The following is a 20,508-nucleotide window of genomic DNA, read 5'->3' on the forward strand; positions in this document are numbered from 1 at the left end:
ACGTATCTATCCCAATTGAGACAGCTGGAAACAGTTGACTGTTTGTGTCTACTGAAGTTATAATTTACCTCTCCTAAAAGTGAAAAGTTTACTTCATAGAGTGAAAGCACAAAATCTATTGGCCAGTCAGATGTTTCTCATCCTTCTTACTCTGCATTTGAGTTCCATGATCACTTCTGAATAAGCAGTTTGCCTTCATTAAAACCTGCTGCCTGACTAAAGATTACCAGGTTACAGTTTAAATTTGTAATTAATCCTACCATCTTTAATGAAGTGACAATCAAATGAAAAAAAATACAGTATCATTTTTACCTTAACTATCAGCTCCAGATATCAGGAACTCAGTGGCCATCTGTTGTTCTGCAAGTTACTCTTGCAGAGAATTCACTTTGCACTTTTTCTTGTAAGGCAAGTACACAAAATAGAGGGGTAAGACATGGAAATGTTGACCTAAAAGGAAGAAGCTGAGGCAAAATTAATCTAAATAGAGAGTTTTTTTGGGCCAAGTTTGAGGATTGCAACCCGACAGTGTAGATTTCAGTTGCCCTGAATCTGCACTCAGGTTAGCAGCAGTTACAAGTGACTTTTTTTTTTTGAGACGGAGTTTTGCTCTTGTTGCCCAGGCTGGAGTGCAATGGCATGATCTTGGCTCACCGGAACCTCCGCCTTCTGGGTTTAAGTGATTTTCCTGCCTTAGCCTCCCAAGTAGCTGGGATTACAGGCATGTGCCACCACGCCCAGCTAATTTTGTAATTTTAGTAGGATGGGGTTTCTCCGTGTTGGTCTGGCTGGCCTCGAACTCCTAACCTCAGCAATCTGCCCACCTCAGCCTCCCAAAGTGCTGGGATTACAGGTGTGAGCCAACGCGCCGGGCCACAAGTGGATTTTTAAAGGGAAAAAAGAAGCAATTCCTGGCCGGGTACAGTGGCTCACGCCTGTAATCCCAGCACTTTGGGAGTCCGAGGTGGGCAGACCACAAGGTCAGGAGTTCGAGACCAGGCTGACCAACATGGTAAAACCCCATCTCTACTGAAAAAAAAAAAAAAAAATACAAAAATTAGCCGGGCGTGGTGTTGGGCACCTGTAGTGCCAGCTACTCAGGAGACTGAGGCAAGAGAATCGTTTGAACCCGGGAGGCGGAGGTTGCAGTGAGCCAAGATCACACCACTGCACTCCAGCCTGGGCAACAGAATGAGACTCAGTGTCAAAAAAAAAAAAAAAAAAAAAGGCAATTCCTGAGTTGTTACCAACAATTTATATTAACATCAAATAAACTATTGATGGGCTCTACATTGTTAAGCTGTAGGTTGTGGGTTACAGTGTCCAGTGTGGCATTATTAGGTTAATTTATAGCTACTTATGGCAATAGTAAGCTGTTTCAAGACATGAATATATAGCTCGGAAAGGGGAGAGTAGGGCACGATCACTGTTTCATTTCAGTGCCTCTTTGGGCCTGGTAGTTTAAAAGGACTGGTATTCCTCTAATAAAAGGTCTTTTCTCAGAAACATAGTGTAACTTTGCACCCAGTTTTCAGATACACATTGTTGCAACTAGAGGTTCTGCTGAATGAAACAGTCTAAGGCAGCAAGTGTGGGTTCCCATTTACCTCTCTGCATCTGTGCCTGCTCTGTTGCTCCCCCCAATTCACTGTGACCTCCTAGTTTCCCAGCACAACTTCTGCTTGAATGGACCAAGTTAATATCTGGTGAAGATAATTTTGTAATGACACAGATTTGCTTCATTTATTCTACTATAATTACATGAGAATTCCTGCTGTCCTGCTTCTGATAATGTTCTAGAATGAACATCAATAAGGAGAGGAGAGACCCTTGGAAAGCCAGCTCCTCCAAAACCTGTTGCTTGTGAGATTGCACAATGGCAAGAAACATTTGGACCTAGTTTTTGGCAGTACGCTGTGTCCAGATTGCCTGGAGTCCAATTTATGCTACTCAGCAGTTTCATTCCCTATTGGCAAAATAGTTTAATTTTTGTTGGATACCACTCAGTCTCTAGGACATACAGTGATTGCCTGATGGGAGTTCATGGGCATTTGTTACTGAAAATAGACAACATTCAAGGTAAAGAGCTCAAAAGTAGAAAAGTGTATGTAAAATGATAAAAGGACTGGGTTAGTCTGAAGGACTGATGACTGAGATTCCTTCTGGCTCTAACATCTATTTCTACCTCTGCTTACCAGATGCTGGTTTTGCAATGCTTTCGGGGTTCCTGTTTTGTCAAGAGAGCCTAAAGAAGGTGCTCGGAACAAAATTAAATTTTAATCTAGGCTAATTTTCAAAGTATGAGCCTCAGTTTTCTTATTTGATTAAGGGAGGTATTTATAATATCTACCTCGTGGGAATGTTAGGAAGATTAAATGTAATGGTGTGCTGAAAATGCTTTGGAAATGAAGATATTATTGTAACTCAGTTCTCCATAAGAATTGAATAGGAGATTGTTACAAACTGTCAACTGAAGAATGATGAGGTTCATACATTTGGAAAGGAGAGCTTTACTTCTCAAAAAGGGCTGCAGCCTGGAGGGGGCCCATTCTGACAGGCTGGGAAGTGTAGCCTCTGGCCAGAAGCTGGAAATAGGCGGTTTGAAAGTTGGAAGAAGAGACAGGGATTTACGCTGAACGGAGTGGCAGAATATACATATTCAATAAGCTATAGGTGGATCCATGAATATTTATGAGACGGGAAACATGTGCATGTGCAATTGAGCTTCAGGCTTCTCCCTGGGTCCCATGTTTAAAAAATGGTGGCTTTAAAAGCATGATCTCAGGGTGGAATTTTCAGGACTCTGATGTCAAAAGGTGAAGCAGAGGACTGGAAAACCCTCACTGTGCACCTTGTGTAGACTGGCCAAAACCACTCTGTGGTTGGTGGTCTCTCATCAGGAAGGAATGCTGTTCAGTTGTGTACAAACTGTAAAAAGGGAAGGGTGGCAGTCTAGCCTTTGGTTGAACTCAGTGGTGGCATCTTTTAAAGGCCTGGTTTCTGTTTACCTTTAGGGAAGAAAGTCAAAAGGCAGTTAGAAAGGGAGGGGGTGTAACCAGCCAAGTCCAGCCTTTCACCCTATATTAGTCAGTTTTTATGCTGCGGATAAATACATACCTGAGACTGGGAAGATAAATAGATATGTATGTACGTATGTATTTATTTATTTATTTATTTTGAGATGGAGTTTCGCTCTTTCACCCAGGCTGGAGTATAGTGGCACGATCTCAGCTCACTGTAACCTCTGCCTCCTGGGTTCAAGTGATCCTCCCACCTCAGCCTCCCAAGTGGCTGGGATTACAGGTACCCGCCACCAGGCCTGGCTAATTTTTGTATTTTTAGTAGAGACGGGGTTTCGCCCTGTTGGCCAGGCTGGTCTTGAACTCCTGACCTCAGGTGACCTACCTGCTTTGGCCTCCCAAAGTCCTGGGATTACAGGCGTGAGACACTGTGCGCAGCTGATAAATAGGTTTAATGGACTCACAGTTCCACATGGCTGGGGAGGCCTCACAATCATGACAGAAGGTGAAAAGCACTTCTTACATGGCAGCGGCAAGAGAGAATGAGAGCCAAGAGAAAGGGGTTTCTCCGTATAAAACCATCAGATCTCGTGAGACTTATTCACTACCATGAGAACAGTGTGGGGGAAACTGTCTCCATGATTCAATTATCTCCCACCGGGTCCCTCCCACAACACCTGAGAATTATGGGAGCACAGTTCAAAATGAGATTTGGGTGGGGACACAGGGTCAAACCATATCACACCCCATTATGGCTAGGAACTCAGCTTTCAAGGTTTCTCTGGAGTCCCCTTGGCCAAGAGGGAGTCTGTTCAGTCAGTTGTGGGGCTTAGAATTTTATGTTTATCTCTCAAACCCTAAATATTGTCTGGTAGCGTGGATGAACTTATTAAAATGCAGCTCCCCAGATTTCATCTCTGGATTCTGAGTAGTGGGCATAGAATCAGTGACTGATTCTGATGACAGGCACATGGAAGCACTCAGCATATTTTGTTGAATAAATGAAGCGGATGTGAATTGAAATTGGAAGGATGAGTGAAGCTTTGAAAAGAGTTTTGAAGGATGATGAGAATGAGGTAGGTGAGGAATGTTCTAGATTCAGAGGCCTGCACAAACACCTGACAATACAGAGGGTTTGAAGGACAGTGTGTGGTCTGGTATGTCCTGATGTGCCAAGGGGCACAATGTGAGATGAGATTGCAAAGGTAATTTAGAATCTGATCTTAGAGAACCTTGAATGCCATAATAAAGGTTTGGACCAAATTCCATAAGAATAACACACTACTGATGGTTGTAGGGAAAGAAGACTGACATAATACATACATTCTGGAATTCTGTCATGATGTCCCTCATAGCAGTATAATTTTCCTGAAAGATTTCTTGTAGAGACAAAAGCCTGGAGACAGGGTGGCTAGTGGGAGGCTATTGAGCAGTTGAGCAAGAGCGACAGTTGGAATGAAAAGCAGGGGACAGAGACACAAGGGAAGCGGTGGGGTTGAATGACCAGGCCTTGGCAGCTGAGTGGTATAGGAGGGAAGCAAGAAGAGAAGGGGGCATGGAGGGTCACAGTCTGAGTAATTGCCCTCGGCAGAGACAAAAACATAGCAGAGTTGGTCTGAATATGTTCAGTTCTCTCGGTAATTTTCTTAAGACTTGTGGTTTGGGGTCTGTTATTAACTCTCTGAACACACTCAACACACTCCGGCCAATCAACTCTTGCTTGGACCATTTTCTCCTGCTGTTGCCAAGACATCAGCGAGGCCCATTGAGTCCAGTGACAGACCCTTCCTCTTAAAGGAGAATGCCAGCTACTTTCAAAGGAACGGGGTTCTAATTTTTTTGGTACTCCTTTCTCGTTTGCATCCTCATGGCAACAGGGAACACACAGCTTGCTCTTGCCTGCAGCTCTGAGATTTAAGATTCGCAGAGCTGCTGGGTGGGCAGTTTTGGAAGACAGCGGTTAGTTTTTGGGTTCTTTTTCCATCTTGGCCCAGCACAACTAGTTACATGCAGGACATTAAGATCACATTGCCCGGGGACTCATGCACTAAATCCCATTAGATAGATAATCTCTGAGCCCTAATTATTTTGTTCTTAAGCTGTCTTCATATGCATAAATACACGGCATTGCCAGAATTGAATGGTGTTTATTACAAGTTCATTTGAGAGTGGTGCTGATAAGAGGCAGTACTTGGGATAGTAGTTGTGAAACGGTCACATCGTCTGCTAGAGGAGATGCGGAATTGTATATGGGAGGTGTTCGGGTTTCCATGTTTCTGACTGTTGGCAGCAGGTGGAGTAGGATGCCATTGTTGGGTAGAAGTACAATAAAGAGATGCTTCTTCCTGCTGACAAAAGCCAACTAAAACGCTTCTCTCATGACAAGTTGAATTTAAGGCATAAATCAGAAAGCAGGCTGAGCTACTCAGAGAAAAGATTCCTAGGTTAATATGCATTCAGTAGCAGGAATTTTGTAAAGTATATTGAAGAGGGCAAACCTCCTTGGCAATATAATGAATAAAGATAGTACTCAAAGTGCTTTATTCTTTTGAGACGGAGTTTCGCTCTTGTTGCCGAGGCTGGAGTGCAATGGCGCAATCTCAGCTCACTGCAACCTCCGCCTGCCGAGTTCAAGTGATTCTCCTGCCTTGGCCTCCTGAGTAGCTGGTGGCATGTGCCACCATGCTCAGCTAATTTTGTATTTTTAGTAGAGACGGGGTTTCGCCATGTTAGCCAGGATGGTCTTGATCTCCCGACCTTAGGTGATCCACCCGCCTCGGCCTCACAAAGTGCTGAGATTACAGGTGTGAGCCACCACGCCCCACGAAGTGCTTCTTATAGAGTATGAGGTTTATACCTCTGTGGGTGTTTTGCCCTAGGCACTGTCAAAATGGATGCAATCAGTTTCTGATGTATAGGAGTTAACAATCTAAGAAGAATAACACAGAAGAATACACAGAGAATTGTCTTAGACTGTTCAGGCTGACATGACAAAATACCATTGACGGGGTGGCTTAAACAACAGAAATTTATTTTTTTCACAGTTCTGGAGGCTAGAAGTCTGAGATCGGGGTGCCAGCAGAGTTGGGTTCTGGTGAGGCTTCTCCTCTTGGCTCGCAGACAGCCACCTTCTTGTGTTCTCACAAGACAGTGCTGTGTCTTCACACAATGGCCATTCCTCTTCTTGTTGATCAAACCCAATTTCAGTCAGGTATTAGCAGCCATATATTTCAGAGGAGATGAGGCCCCTCTCCAGCCCAAGGGGGTCTTCTTCAATAATCTAAGTCAGTTCAGTATATCAGGTGTGACTATTTCATAACTACTATTCTGAGTCTTGCCTCATCCCAGCACCACTCTCAAATGAACTTGGAATAAACACCATTCGATGCTGGCAATGCTATGTATGTATGAATATGAATAAACCATCCAGTGACTGCTTTTGGCACAGGTTGGAATTATGGGTTGAACTGTGTCTCTACAGAAACATGCTGAAATCCTAACCTTTGGCACTGGTGAATGTGATATTTGGAAACGGGATATTTGCAAATGTAATTAAGTTGAGATGAGGTCATTAGGGTGGGCACTAATCCAATATGACTGGTGTCCTTATAAGGAGAATGCCATGTGAAGATGCAGACACAGGGAGAATGCTACGTGATGATGGAGGCAGAGATTGGAGTGATGCACCTACAAGCCAAGGAATGACAAGGGTTGCCAGCAGCCATCAGAAGCTGGGTATGGAACAGATCCTCCCCTAGAGTCTTCGAGAGAACATGGCTTTGCTGACACCTGCATTTGGCCTTCTGGCCTCCAGAACTGTGAGAGCATAAATATCTCTTGTTGAAGCCACCCAGTTTGTTCTACTTTGTCATGGCCACCCCAGAAAAAGAATAGAAAAAGAGCTGATTAATGACACAAGAAGAGAAGCAGCTGGGAACTTCCGGAAACATTTCCTCCCACTGCCTTTGAGAAAGGGCATCAGGATGGGGCATTTCTTCCACTGTTTTTGTCCATCATGATTTTGGTGCACGGAGGGGCTGCAGCCGTCTCAACACTGCATGGGATAAGCTGAGGACAAACGACAACACGCAGGGCCCTGGCAGAGCTGAACGTACAGGCCCATGATGATGCCATCGAATGGTCAAATCATCCTGGAGTCACTGGATTTCCTATTGTGCGAGATAACAAATTTGCTCTTTCCTTGTGCCACTTTTAGTTAGGTTTTCTGTTATCTGCCCACAAAACACCTTTGATATATCAAGGGTTAGTGGTATTTAGAGGAAATCACTGAGGTCAGGAAATCTTTTGTTTTCTACCAGCTGCTGACCGTGGCCATCAATCCCAATGAGTCCTATGCAGAGAAGATGCTCCCTGAAATCGCACACCCTTTATTACTAGCCAGTCCCAAGTTCCTGTAAAGGCTTCTTCCCTGGTGTAGTAGCTGGGTCCTATACAAGCCTTGAGGTCTTTCTTCCTGGGCTTTGTGCATGTTTTCCATCCCAGAAACACTCTTCCACCCTACAGTCTCCTCCACCTAGCTACTCTGCCCACCTTCTGGGTTTCAGCTTCAATATCATTGCTTTGAGAAGTTTCTACTGATTCCCAAGTCAGCCCCTCTATGGCTTTCTGGGCACCCTGGACTTGCCCTGTCTTAGCATTGACTACACTGTATTGTAATTGCCTGTTTACTGTTGCTATCTCCCACTGGACTCTTGTGGGCAGATACTCTGAACATCCTGTTTACTGCTGCATGCTCAGTCTAACACAAAGCCTGACTCACAGTAGGCGCTTGATATATGTTTGTTAAGTGAATAAAATAAAAGACATGGCAGTGTCAACAGTCTGTAATTTAGAATTAATCTATGTTTAGGCTAGGGCCGTGAAAAAAATGGGAGCCGGGCTGGGAGCAGTTGTACTTGCCTGTAGTCCCAGATACTCGGGAGGCTGAGGTGGAAGGGTCCCTTGAGCCCAGGAGTTCTGTGCCACCCAGAATGACGGATCTGTACTAAGTTTGGCATCAATATGGCACCCTCCCAGGAGCGGGGAACCACCAGGTTGCCTAAGGAAGGGTGAACTGGCCCAGGTCAGAGATGGAGCAGATCAGAACTCTCATGCAGATCAGTAGTGGGACCGTGCCTGTGAATAGTCGCTGCCCTCCAGCCTGGGCAACATAGTGAGACCCTGTCTCTAAGAAACAAGCAACAAGAAAAGAAAAAGAAAAGGGACCAAGGCAGGGCTTTGGCAAAACACAAAGCAAGCCAGCCAATCTTTAACCCCAGCCTTGGGCTTCTAAACTGGGATTCCTCCACACTTACTCCCTTTTATTTTCCTCCCATTTGCTTCTCTCTTCAGTTCTCCTGAACATTCTCTAGGTCTGGGCCTTAATGGGTACTTATGAGTTAAAAAAAAGAAATGATGATGGGTTACCTAGGAGTGGTCAACGTATCTATTACTTCTAGGTAAAAAAACACAATGTTTTAAGTACCTGTAAAAACAACATGTCTTGGCTGGGCGTGGTGGCTCATGCCTGTAATCCCAGTACTTTGGGAGGCCGAGGCAGGCAGATCACGAGGTCAGGAGCTCAAGACCAGTCTGGCCAGCATGATGAAACCCTGTCTCTACTAAAAATACAAAAAATTAACCGGGCATGGTAGTGGGTGCCTGTAATTCCAGCTACTTGGGAGGCTGAGGCAGGAGAATTGCTTGAACCTGGGAGGCGGAGTTGCAGTGAGCCGAGATTGCGCCACTGCACTCCAGCCTGGGCGACAGAGTGAGACTCATCTCAAAAAACAAAACAAAACAAAAAAATACATGTTTCCAGAAAGCTCCTAAAAAATTAGTATCAAGAATTTACGATCGGGCAAGAAGCAGGAAGCAAGTGGCAAGTGGGACTCTCAGTACCTTTATAATATAGTAGGTGATGTTTGCCTTATTTGGTTTCAGTAAGAACTTTTGGGCGATCATCCCATTTTTGACACTTGAAAACATTTTCCAGGAGTGATCTTGGTGTGGTTTACTCAGTCTAAGGTCATTCATTCCTTAAGGCTGGCCAAGCATTTGTGTTGCAGATTTTTCTTCTTAGAAAAATTTAGGCCGTGTTAAGTATAATAATTCCAACTAATTTTTTTTGTTGTTTTTTTGAGACAGACTCTCGCCCTGTTGTCCAGGCTGGAGTGCAATGGCGCGATCTTGGCTCACTGCAACCTCCGCCTCCCAGGTTCAAGCGATTCTCGTGCCTCAGCCTCCGGAGCAGCTGGGATTACAGGCACCCACCACCACGCCCGGCTAATTTTTGTATTTTCAGTAGAGAAGGGGTTTCACCATGTTGGCCAGGCTGGTCTGGAACTCCTGACCCTGTGATCCACCCTCAGCCTCCCAAAGTGCTGGGATTACAGGCGTGAGCCACCGCGCCCGGCCAATTCCAACTAATTTTTTTTTTTTTTTTTTTTTTTTTTTGCTATATGGGGAAGGTTACTCAGTCATTCAACAAACATTTGGGCACTTCCACAGGTACAGCAAATACTGTGCTAAGCACCTGCTGCTCATCAATAGTGATTAAGACAGACTCAAGCCCTATCCTAGAAGATTTGATAGTCCAGTAGGGGAGGCAGACAACAAATACATAAATATAAAAATATAAACACTTTGCTTTAAGGGTTAGGAATGAAACCAACAGATTGTTGAGACAGAGGATACAGTACCGGTAGGGGACATAGGGTGATCAGGAACAACTTCCCTCGCAAGGTGACATTCGAGCGAAGACTTACAGGAGGAGAAAGGCGCCAGGCCTCGGAAATGGGGTCACGTTCATGTAAGTCAGTTAAAAATAAACCCCAATCTCTCCAGCAGCAAGGTTGGACGTATGGGGCCGAGAAGCCTCGCTGCCAGCACTAAAGATGGCGCGCCGGAGTGGGGGTGGGGATGTTGGGGGGAGGCGGGGCGTGCGCGCGTTCTGATTGGCCGACCGGGGAGTGACGTCACGTGTCGGCCGCCGAGCATCCGGGCTCCCGGCAGCGGAGCTGCGGCGGCTCGCGGGAGACGCTGCGCGCGGGGCTAGCGGGCGGCGGAGCGGACGGCGACGGGGCGCTCTCGGGCGGCCGGCGGGGCCGAGCGCCGCGCGTCCCGAGCATGGCGGGCTCCCTGCCTCCCTGCGTGGTGGACTGTGGCACCGGGTAAGAGCAGCTCGGCGCCCACCCCCGCTCCTCCGCGGCCCCGCTCCCGGCCCCTGGCGTCCACCTCGCCTGGAGGTCGAGCTGCGTCCGTCGCCCCGGGCTTGAGCCCCGCGATCACCTGGGCAGGTGGGGCGCCGGCCGCCGCTTCCCTCCAAGCCTTGCCTTGACGTCGTAAAACCCCCTCTTCCCCGCCAGGAAGGGCCACAAGAGGAAAAGCACGGAGGGTAGGGACGCGGTGCCCACTCTGAGCGAGCCCGGCGCTTCTCGCCTCCCCCGCCCACGTGGCCGGGGCCCTGGACCCGCAGCCCGGCTCCGGCCGTCGCCGGGGTGGACACCCTGAGGGACACCGGGAGCGCGGGATCTCCCCTCCTAGGAATATTCGCCAGCGTGAGGCACAGATCATCACTGCAGATCCTTTAACGTCACTCATCTCCTAGTGAACGGTGTCCCTGCCTTCCAGCGTTCTCAGCACTGGCCCTCGTTCTGTCCCCGCGTGTGCGTGTCATTCCTCCTGGCTGAGGATTCTTTACCACCTACTTGTGGAGAGAATAGCATCGATCTCCCAACTTGATACCATTTTTACTGCCCTCCCTGCGCTTTTCCAGTATGAAATGGCACACTCAGGCCAAGCTGTCCCTTTGGTTTGCATAGATTTGCCTTTTCGCTGAAAAAATGATGTGTTTAAAAAGACTCCATTTTGAAAAACACCCTAAATTTGGGAGAGCATGTTTGTGGAATTGTGGTAGAGGTTTTTGTTTTTAACTTTTTGAGTGTGACCACTTCTTTCGTTGCCGTTAAGCTATTAAAAAGAGATCTTAGGAAATGCCCTGAAGTATCGGTGGCCCAAGTTAGCTCGTTGTAGTAAGGTGATTGCTGAATCCATGTAGCTGGTAGTTTGGGAATACAAGCTTGCCTGCCTGCGTTATGGGTGTAGTGCTTAGTAAAATAGCCTGGAAGTAAATTTGGTCTCTTAGCGATTTTTTTCAAGAAGGGATTTTAATCATTTTTGCCACAAAATGTAGCATGGCATGTTCACCTTACCCTTGATTCTTTTCTATAGAAAAATGCACTTGGTTTGGTTTCCTTGACAACCTTGTGGGGGTGCCTTCTTTAGTTTGCTACAGTCCATCTCCTACTGTTAGTTCCTTCCTTTTGCTGCTGAAGCGACCAGAAGTGGTTGTGGACTGGAAAAATCCTCTTTGCTTGTGTGAATTCTTTTTGAAATACACGTCATATCAAGCTTTGTAGCTCTTTATTTTAGAACTTGCTTTTCTACCTAAAACACAAGCCAAAATCAGCGTTGTCGATACTACAACTCCCCTCCCTCAATTATTGACACCCTTAACTCATGCCCTCCCCCAGTGGGTTCACCTCATGTCCCCTCAGGTCTGGTTGTGTCAAGAGTGAAACCAGTGGGTGAAAGTATTTTTCATTTCCACATTTGCATGTGAGATTTTTGCTTTGTAGTTTTAGTCTTGCAGAACTATTAAAATATAAAGGAATTCTTGGTAGTAGCAATAAAATAATGCTCACAGAGTTGTCATACCTTTAAGATTAGTAAGTCGTGGACCTTACTCATCTTTCTTGCTATAAATACCTAAAATGTCGTGCTCAGTTTTGACCTTTTGAGGTAAGTGATTAATGTAACTTGGCTAACTTGGAGATTCAACTTCTATAGATCATTGTTTTGTGGCCCAAAGTCATGCTTCAGAAGTTGGTGTCAAGACTTAGAAATGGTGGCAGGGAATCTCCATATGAATTCCCCATATCCAGTGTATGGCCAGAAGGAGCCTGAAAGAGCCCGAATTTACCAACTTGAGCACATCAGTAGTTCTTACATTTCCCAGAGAGCCAAAATGATTTTTGGATTTAGTTTTGCCTCAAAATAGGACAAAAAGTGGTAAAATTCAGATAAAAATAACCAAGCCAAAGGAAAAGAACGGACCCAGGAAGTCACCCTGAGCTTTAGCCCAGTGGCTGCTGAAGTTGGTCCGCACATTCGACCTTAGTCTTCCTGTCTGACAACATCATAAGAGTCATGGTTATGTAATTCCTGTCATCAGAAATCAAGAGAAATACCTGTTTCTTGGGTGAAAAAAGCCTTTTTTTGTAGTACTAAATTGTAAAAGCATTGAGCTATACATAGTGGGCACTAATGATTTATTGGACAGTGTGATAAACAGTATTTTTTACAAATAAATTTCATCCCAGTATCCTTGAATCCTCCTCAGGTAAGCCCCGAGACTAACTGAGTAAGCAGTGATGTGCTGGAGGCCAGGATAATATGGACAAAGGGATCTGCTGAGTCCAAAAATAAAGCTTCATCTATTTAAAGGGATGACTAGGCTGCATAGTTTTCAGAGAATATTTCACAACTCCGGTCTCACTTCTCTGAGCCAAACATTTTAAATGAAGTCTTTTGCATTTTTCAACTTATTTTGAAATAATTTCAAATCTACTGAAAGCTGGAAGAGAACAAAAAACTACTGTATACTCTTCTTCCAGTTTTACCAACTGTTAACATTTGCTTTGTCACTCTCTGTATGTCCATACATATTATTATTACTTTCCTGCACTGTTTGAGAGTAAGTTGCAGAGATCATATCCTTTTATATCAAAATACTTGAATGCGTACTTTCTGAGGACACATTTTCCCTTCTAGAATCACATTCCAATCATCAAAATCAGAAAATTTAACATACATACAGTAGTATCCTATATACAGTATGGATTCATGTCTTTTATGGAATGTCACCCATGAAAGACCTCCCCATCAGCGGCATACATTGCATCTGGTGGGTGTCATGTCTTTTAAGTCTAATTTAATCTGGAATAATTTCTTAACCTTTTTTTGTCTTTCAAGATGTTGGCATTTTTGACAGCCAGTTGTTACCTAGTGTTTCTCTGTGATAGATACAGGATATGCATATTTGTCAGGACTACCGCAGAAGTCCTGTTGATCCTTCTTAGTGCATCCCATCGAAAGGCTTAAGATAGGGACTCGCCTCACTCTTGATGAAGTTCACTTGGATCATTTGGAGAGGGTGATGTCCACGAGGTTTCTTCACTGTTCAGTTACTATTTTTCTTTGTAATTAATAAGTCGTTTGGCTGGGCGCGGTGGCTCATGCCTGTAATCCCAGCACTTTGGGAGGCCGAGGCGGGTGGATCACCTCAGGGCAGGAGTTCGAGACCAACCTGGCCAACATGGTGAAACCCCGTCTCTACTAAAAATACAAAAATTAGCTGGGTGTGGTGGTGCGTGCCTGTAGTCCCAGCTGCTTTGGAGGCTGCTCAGGAGAATCGCTTGAACCCGAGAGGCGGAGGTTGCAATGAGCCGAGATCGGGCCACTGCACTCCAGCCTGGTAACAGAGCGAGACTCCGTCTCAAAAAAAAAAAAAAAAAAAAAAAGTCATTTGTGGGGAAATATTTTATGTAAGTACTCTATTCTTAAACTTTCATCCATTAGTTTAAGTATCCATTGGTGACTCTTGTTTTTTGTTTTTTTTTTTTTGACAGAATCTTGTTCTGTTTCCTAGGCTGGAGTGCAGTGGCACAATCTCTGCTCACTGCAACCTCTGTCTCCCAGGTTCAAGGAATTCTCCTGCTTCAGCCTCATGGGTAGCTGGGATTACAGGCATGAGCCACCATGCCCGGCTAACTTTTTGTATTTTTGGTAGAGACGGGATTTCATCATGTTGCCCAAGCTGGTCTTGAATCCTGATCTCAAGCAATCCACCCGCCTTGGCCTCCCAAAGTGCTGTGATTACAGGCGTGAGCCACTGTGCCTGGCCCATTGGTGATTCTTGCCTGAATTACTAATTATGGTGATGGTTGCAAAATGGTGATTTTTGAACTCTATTATTCTGTCTCCATTTATTAGTTAACATTTTATTTTAAGGGAGAACTTATCCATAGGCCTCATTTGTTTATTGTCTGTATGAGTTGTCGTTCTGTTCAAAGAATGATAATCCGTTATGCCGTCCTCATTGTTGTCAGTGGGTTATTATCTATTGCTTAAATTGTCCCAGATTTTGCCAAGTGAAGCTCATTCAGGCTGACTCCCATGTTCTTTATTTTTTATTTATTTATTTTTTGAGACGGAGTCTTGCTGTGTTGCCCAGGCTGAAGTGCAGTGGTGTGACTTCAGCTCACTACAACCTCTGCCTCCCGGGTTCAAGCGATTCTCCTGCCCCAGCCTCCTGAGTAGCTGGGATTATAGGTGTACACCACCATGCATGGCTGTTTTTTTGTATTTTTAGTAGAGATGGGGTTTTGTCATGTTGGCCAGTCTGGTCTTGAACTCCTAACCTCAGGTGATCTGCCCACCTCTGCCTCCCAAGGTGTTGGGATTACAGGAGTGAGGCACTGCACCTGGCCTTCCATGTTCTTTAGACGTGTCTTCATTTTTTGAGCATTCTGGCCAGGCGCAGTGGCTCACACCTGTAGTCCCAGCACTTTGGGAGGCCGAGGAGGTGGATCACGAGGTCAGGAGATCGAGACCATCCTGGCTAACACGGTGAAACCCCGTCTCTACTAAAAAAAAAAGAAATACAAAAAAATTAGCCGGGCACACTGGTGGGCTAATTTTAGTAGTCCCAGCTACTCAGGAGGCTGAGGCAGGAGGATCGCTTGAACCAGGAGGTGGAGGTTGCAGTGAGCTGAGATCGCGCCACTGCACTCCAGCCTGGCAACAGAGCGAGACTCCATCTCAAAAAAAAAAAAAAAGAAAAAAATAAAGCAAGGATATCTTTTTGTATTTTTTGCCTGAGTATCTGTGGCTTAGATTTTTAGAAATGGGATTTCTGGGTCAAAGGGCAAATGCATATGTAATTTTGCTAGGCAGTGTCAAATTACACTCATTAGTGTGCATTCTCACCAGTAATGTGTGAAGGATGCCTGTGTCTTACAGACTCACCAATAGAGCCTATTGCCAATTTGTAAAATTACCAACCTAGAATAAATGATATCTTAATGTCTTTGTTTTGTGTTGCTGTAACAGAATACCACACACCGGGTAATTTATAAAGAAAAGAATAGAATGATGAAGGTGACAGCAGTTAGTTGGAGTGAGCATCCCCCAAAGTTCTACAGTGTGGCCGAGGACCTTGATTATACATTGTTCTTTATTTTACTTATTTATTTTTATTTTTGTTTTGAGACTGGGTCTTACCCTGGCCCTTTTTTTTTTTTTTTTTTTCGGAGACAGAGTTTTGCTTTCATTGTTCAGGCTGGAGTAGAATGGCGCGATCTTGGCTCACCACAACCTCCGCCTCCCGGGTTCAAGTGATTCTCCTGCCTCAGCCTCGCAAGTAGCTGGGATTACAGGCATGCACCACTATGCCCGGCTAATTTTGTATTTTTAATAGAGACGGGGTTTCTCCATGTTGGTCAGGCCGGTCTTGAACTCCTGACCTCAGGTGATCTGCCTGCCTCGGCCTCCCAAAGTGCTGAGATTACAGCCATGAGCCACTGCGCCTGGCTTTTTTTTTTTTTTTTTTAAATAGTCATTCCACATATTGTGAGATGCATTGTTACAGGAAGTCCCTTGCCCTCCCAAAAGCCACCCCACTTCTCTCAGGAGAACGGCCCAGTTCTCTCCTGAGTCCACAAAGGGGAGGTTACAGGATTGCTTTCATGTAAATTATGTAATGCAACATTTAAAAAAATCTTCACCTTAATACTTTTTGTTTTATTTTGAATAATCAGCCATCATGGTCCCCATTTTTGTCCCTACCTTGAGATGTATGAAGGCTTTTGGTCTCCCTGGGAGTGGGTGGAAGTGTGGAGGCAGCCAGGGCATACCTGTACACTGACTTGAGACCAGTTCAGTAAAAGTGCACACCTTAAAAAAAGAAAAAAAAAAGTTTATTTGGCTCACAGTTCTGGAGGCTGCAGAGTCTTAGAGCATGGTGCCAGCATCTAATGAGGCCCTGCGTGCTGTGTCATCCCATGGTGGAAGAAGGAAGGGCAAGAGTGGGTGAGATTGTGAGCACGAGAGAAGGCTGAACTTCATATTTTAACAACCCACTTTCATGATTATGATAATCTTCGCATTTATTTTTTTCTGTCTCTTCATTTCTCTAACTTTTCTCTGGGGTTTTGGTCTTTTGCTTCTTCATTTTTAGAAGCTCTTCATGTATTAGGGTCTGTTCAGGGGTTCCGCAGACCACTCCCAGTTCCAGTGATTTGCTAGGAGGAATCAGGACTACGGTGAAAATGTACAAAGCAAAAACAGCCAAGGGAAAAGATGTGGGGTGGAGCCTAGAGGAAACCGGGGCAAGCTTCCCGAGTCCTCACCCAGTGCAGCCGTGCAGGATGCAGTTAATTCCTCCAGCATCAGGCTGTGACAACACGTGTGCAATGCTCCGTACCAGGGAAGCTCCTCAGAGACTCAGGGCCCAAGGTTTTCACTGGGGACTTGTCATGCAGGCACCCTGTGCATAGCACGTGCCAGAATTCCAGAGTCCCAGAAGGAAAGCAAGGCATTGGCATAAACCACGTTGTTTGCCACTCTAGGAGCAGTGAACTACTTTTAGCATTTAGGGAATGGTGGGAACGCCTGAACTCCAAGATCCTAGATACCAATTAAAGGCCATTCCTCCAAGCAGGACTTTCTAAGAGACAGCAGTCTCAGGCCCATTAACTTTCTTCTGCACATAGGGAATATTAACCCTTAATGACATACGTTGCAAATATATTTCCCCTACTTATCATTTGTCTTTTACCATGCAAAGTTTGTTTTCTTTAGGCAATTGGATTTATTCATCTTTTCTTTATTGTTTCTAGATTTTGAGTCATAGTTAAGAAAGGTTTTTTTCATTCCCAGATTACATGGTGGTTTCTTTTCTTCTTTTTCTTTTCTGTTTTTTTGAGACAGAGTGTCACTCTGTTGCCCATGCTAGAGTGTGGTGGCACAGTCTCCACTCAGTGCAACCTCCACCTCCTGGGTTCAAGCGATTCTCCTGCTGCAGCCTCCCGAGTAGCTGGGACTACAGGTGCATGCCACCACATCGGACTAATTTTTGTATTTTTAGTAGAGAAGGGGGTTTCACCATATTGGTCAGGCTGATCTCAAACTCCTGACCTCAGGTGATCCAGCTGCCTCGGCCTCCCAAAGTGCTGGGATTATAGATGTGAGCCACTGTGCCCAGCTGGTAGGTTTTTTTTTTTTTTTTTAATGGTTTCATTTTTTTCATTTAAATCTCTAATTCATTTGGAATTTATCCTGAGATAAGGTATGAAGAATGGACCCAGTTGGATCCACTTTTGTGTGTGTGTGGCTATGGCTGTCCTGTTTATCTCAACATAATTTATGGAAAAAACCCAATGACTGGAGATGCTGCCTTTATCATATGCTGCATTTGTCTATGCAATTGTGTTTCTTTCTGGATTTTGTATTGTGTTGAGTTAGTCTATTGGTCTGTTCATAATAGCAGCACCACACAGTTTTAATTAGGCTCTTTAGAATGATTTCATTTCTAATGGTGCCGGCTTCCCCTGCCCATCTAATTCCTTTTTAGGGCTTTCCCATGTATTTTCGATTGTTGTTCCTCCAAGTGATCTTTGTAATCAGTTTCTCTAGTTCCGGGAGAGAAAGCCTGATGGCATTTTTATTGGGATTTTATTAAACTTAAAAATTAATTTAATGAGCATCATCATCTTTATAATACTGAGTCTTCCCATCAAAGAACATGGTTTATCTCTCCATTAGTTCAAGTCTATTTTGTGTCTTTTAGGAATATTGTGGTGTTTCTGCGGGTAGATTTCTTGTTAACTTTATGTATTTGATTTTTTTTTGCTATCATAAATGGTGCCTTCTCTTCCATTTTATCTTGTTTTTCTTGAATATATGAAGATTGTTAGTTTTTTCATTCCTAGATTACATGGTGGTTTTTCATGGTAGTTACTCATTTTATAACGTGCTGCTTTACAGAATGCTCACATTATTTGTATAATTTTTCCCTTGATCCCTAGGGATTTTCAGATATAAAAACTTGTCATTGGGCCTGGCGCAGTGGCTCACACCTGTAATTGCACGCACTTTGCGAGGCCGAAGCAGGCAGATCACTTGAGGCCAGGAATTTGAGACCAGCTTGGCCAACATGGCAAAACCCTGTCTCTTCTAAAAATACAAAAAAATTAGCTGGGCGTGGTGGCACACACCTGTAATCTCAGCTACATGGGAGGTTGAGGCAGGAGACTCGTTTGAACCTGGGAGGCGGAGGTTGCAGTGAGCTGAGATTGAGCCACTGTACTCCAGCCTGGGCAACAGAGCCAGACGCTGTCTCAAAAATAAAAACCAAAACCTGTTATTGGCAAAAGAGATTGTTTTACCTCTTCCTTTCCATTTTTAGGGACTCTTAACTGCTTTTTTATTGACACAGTGCAGAGGCCATTACCTCCAAAGCAATGTTAATTTAAATCAGAGTGGAGTTAGTGGGCATTATTATTTTATTCCTGATTTTAGTGGGATAGTTCTGGTGTTTTTTTTTTTTTTTTTCACTTATTGTGGCCTAAGAGGGTTTGCGAATGTTCTTTGTATTCATTTTTTTGAGTCAGAGTTTCACTCTTGTTGCCCAGGCTGGAGTGCAATGGAGCGATCTCGGCTCACTGCAACCTCCACCTCCTGGATTCAAGCAATTCTCCTGCCTCAGCCTCTCAAGTAGCTGCAATTACAGGCGCACGCCATCACGCCCAGCTAATTTTTTATATTTAGTAGAGACGGGGTTCCACCATGTTGGCCAGGCTGGTCTCGAACCCCTGACCTCAGGTGAGCCACCCACCTTGGCCCCTCAAAGTGCTGGGATTACAGGCATGAGCCACCACGCCTGGCTAGGAGATACAATATTTATAAGTTCTGAGTTTAATGTGTCTATATGAGCTACCTTATTAATTATGTTATTTAGGGCTTCCAATTTTTTTTTTTTTTTAATTGAGACCGAGTCTCCCTCTGTCGTACAGGCTGGAGTGCAGTGGCGTGATGTCGGCTCACTGCAACCTCCACCTCCTGGGTTCAGGCAGTTCTTTGCCTCAGCCTCCCGAGGAGCTGGGATTATAGGCACCCGCCACCATGCCTGGCTAATTTTTGTGTTTTTAGTAGAGACGGGGTTTCTCCATGTTGGCTAGGCTGGTCTCGAACTCCTGACCTCAGGTGATCCACCTGCCTCTGCCTCCTAAAGTGCTGGGATTACAGGGGTGAGCCACCATGCCTGGGCTCACATTTTTGTGTGTGTGTGTACCTAGTCTGTCATGGACTGAGAATGGCATACTAAGGCCTCCTATTGTTAGTAACCTATTAAGGTCTCCTTGCATTTTCTGTGGGTTCTGCTTTATGAAAGTTGTTGCTGCCATATTGGTTATCTAGATAGAAATAACTTGTCTCTTCACTAGAGTTGTTGATGTAGCATATCAAGTAGCCTTCTAATTGTTTTCTCAGCCGAGTTGTACTTTGTCAGATATCAAGATGTGTGATCCCTGCTTGCTTCTCCTTGTGTTTATCTGATATAGATATATATATATTTGTCCATCCTTTTATTATTCTTTCTGAATTGTCTGTACCCAAAATATTGTTTTGCTTTTTAGTCAATATGAAAATGTTGCCTTTTGTTGGATGACTTAAGCTCATTTATACTCATAGATAGGTGATTTAAGCATATTTATATGTATTGATATGATTGATATATTTGGCCTCAGTTTTGCAATATTTACATATATATGTATTTAAACATCTTTTGCCATGTAGTCCATTTTATTTTATTAATATCTTTTTTGGTGCACTTTAGGGCAGACTGTATTTTTGTCTAATTGTTATCATTATGTATAGTCCTTTTATTTGTGGCTGTTTTCTGTTGGCTCCCAACTATGAGTAATTATGAAATTAGCTTGCATCTCTTCTTCCTCTCTCCCTTTCTCCGTTTCAGCATCTGATTTGTAAAAAAAAAAAAAAAAAAAAAAGCCTTTTACTTCTAATTAAAACAATTATTAGTAGTCAACAAATTTATTATATTTTATGTGCATTCTTTTCATGTTGCATTGGACCTGTATTGATAGAGGACAGAGCCATAAATTACTATACTCTTTCCCTTACAACTGCCATAAAAGCTTCATTTAGGAAAAGTTCTCTGTAGCATTGATTTTACCATATGTCTTATATCCTTTTCATACTAAAAGATTCTTTAATAGTTTATTGGGCATATGGTGCTATAAATATACATTCATGTAACACTACTTCCTGGAACCTCCTAAAAATGAACAAAACTAACCAAAAATAGAGAAGAAAACAGCTACAATTCATATCACATTTTATGACATTT

At 44.1% G+C, this 20,508-nt stretch overlaps 1 protein-coding gene across 5 annotated transcripts in view; it reads left to right on the forward strand.

Annotated features, from left to right (window-relative positions):
• Window positions 1–10,017: 10,017 nt before the first annotated feature.
• Window positions 10,018–20,508, forward strand: part of ACTR3B (actin related protein 3B) — a 980,748-nt gene continuing 970,257 nt past the window's right edge. For 2 of the 5 annotated variants that reach the window (XM_034965311.3, XM_034965315.3), the window contains exon 1: window positions 10,018–10,192. In XM_034965311.3, coding sequence (XP_034821202.1) covers window positions 10,149–10,192 — 44 coding nt within the window. In that variant the 5' untranslated portion in view covers window positions 10,018–10,148. Of the gene's footprint in view, window positions 10,319–20,508 lie in introns of all 5 variants that reach the window. The other 3 variants (XM_063606429.1, XM_034965313.2, XM_055115549.1) reach the window with 3 other exon arrangements.

This window comes from Pan paniscus, chromosome 6 (genome assembly GCF_029289425.2).
Source record: "Pan paniscus chromosome 6, NHGRI_mPanPan1-v2.0_pri, whole genome shotgun sequence".
NCBI lineage: Eukaryota > Metazoa > Chordata > Mammalia > Primates > Hominidae > Pan > Pan paniscus.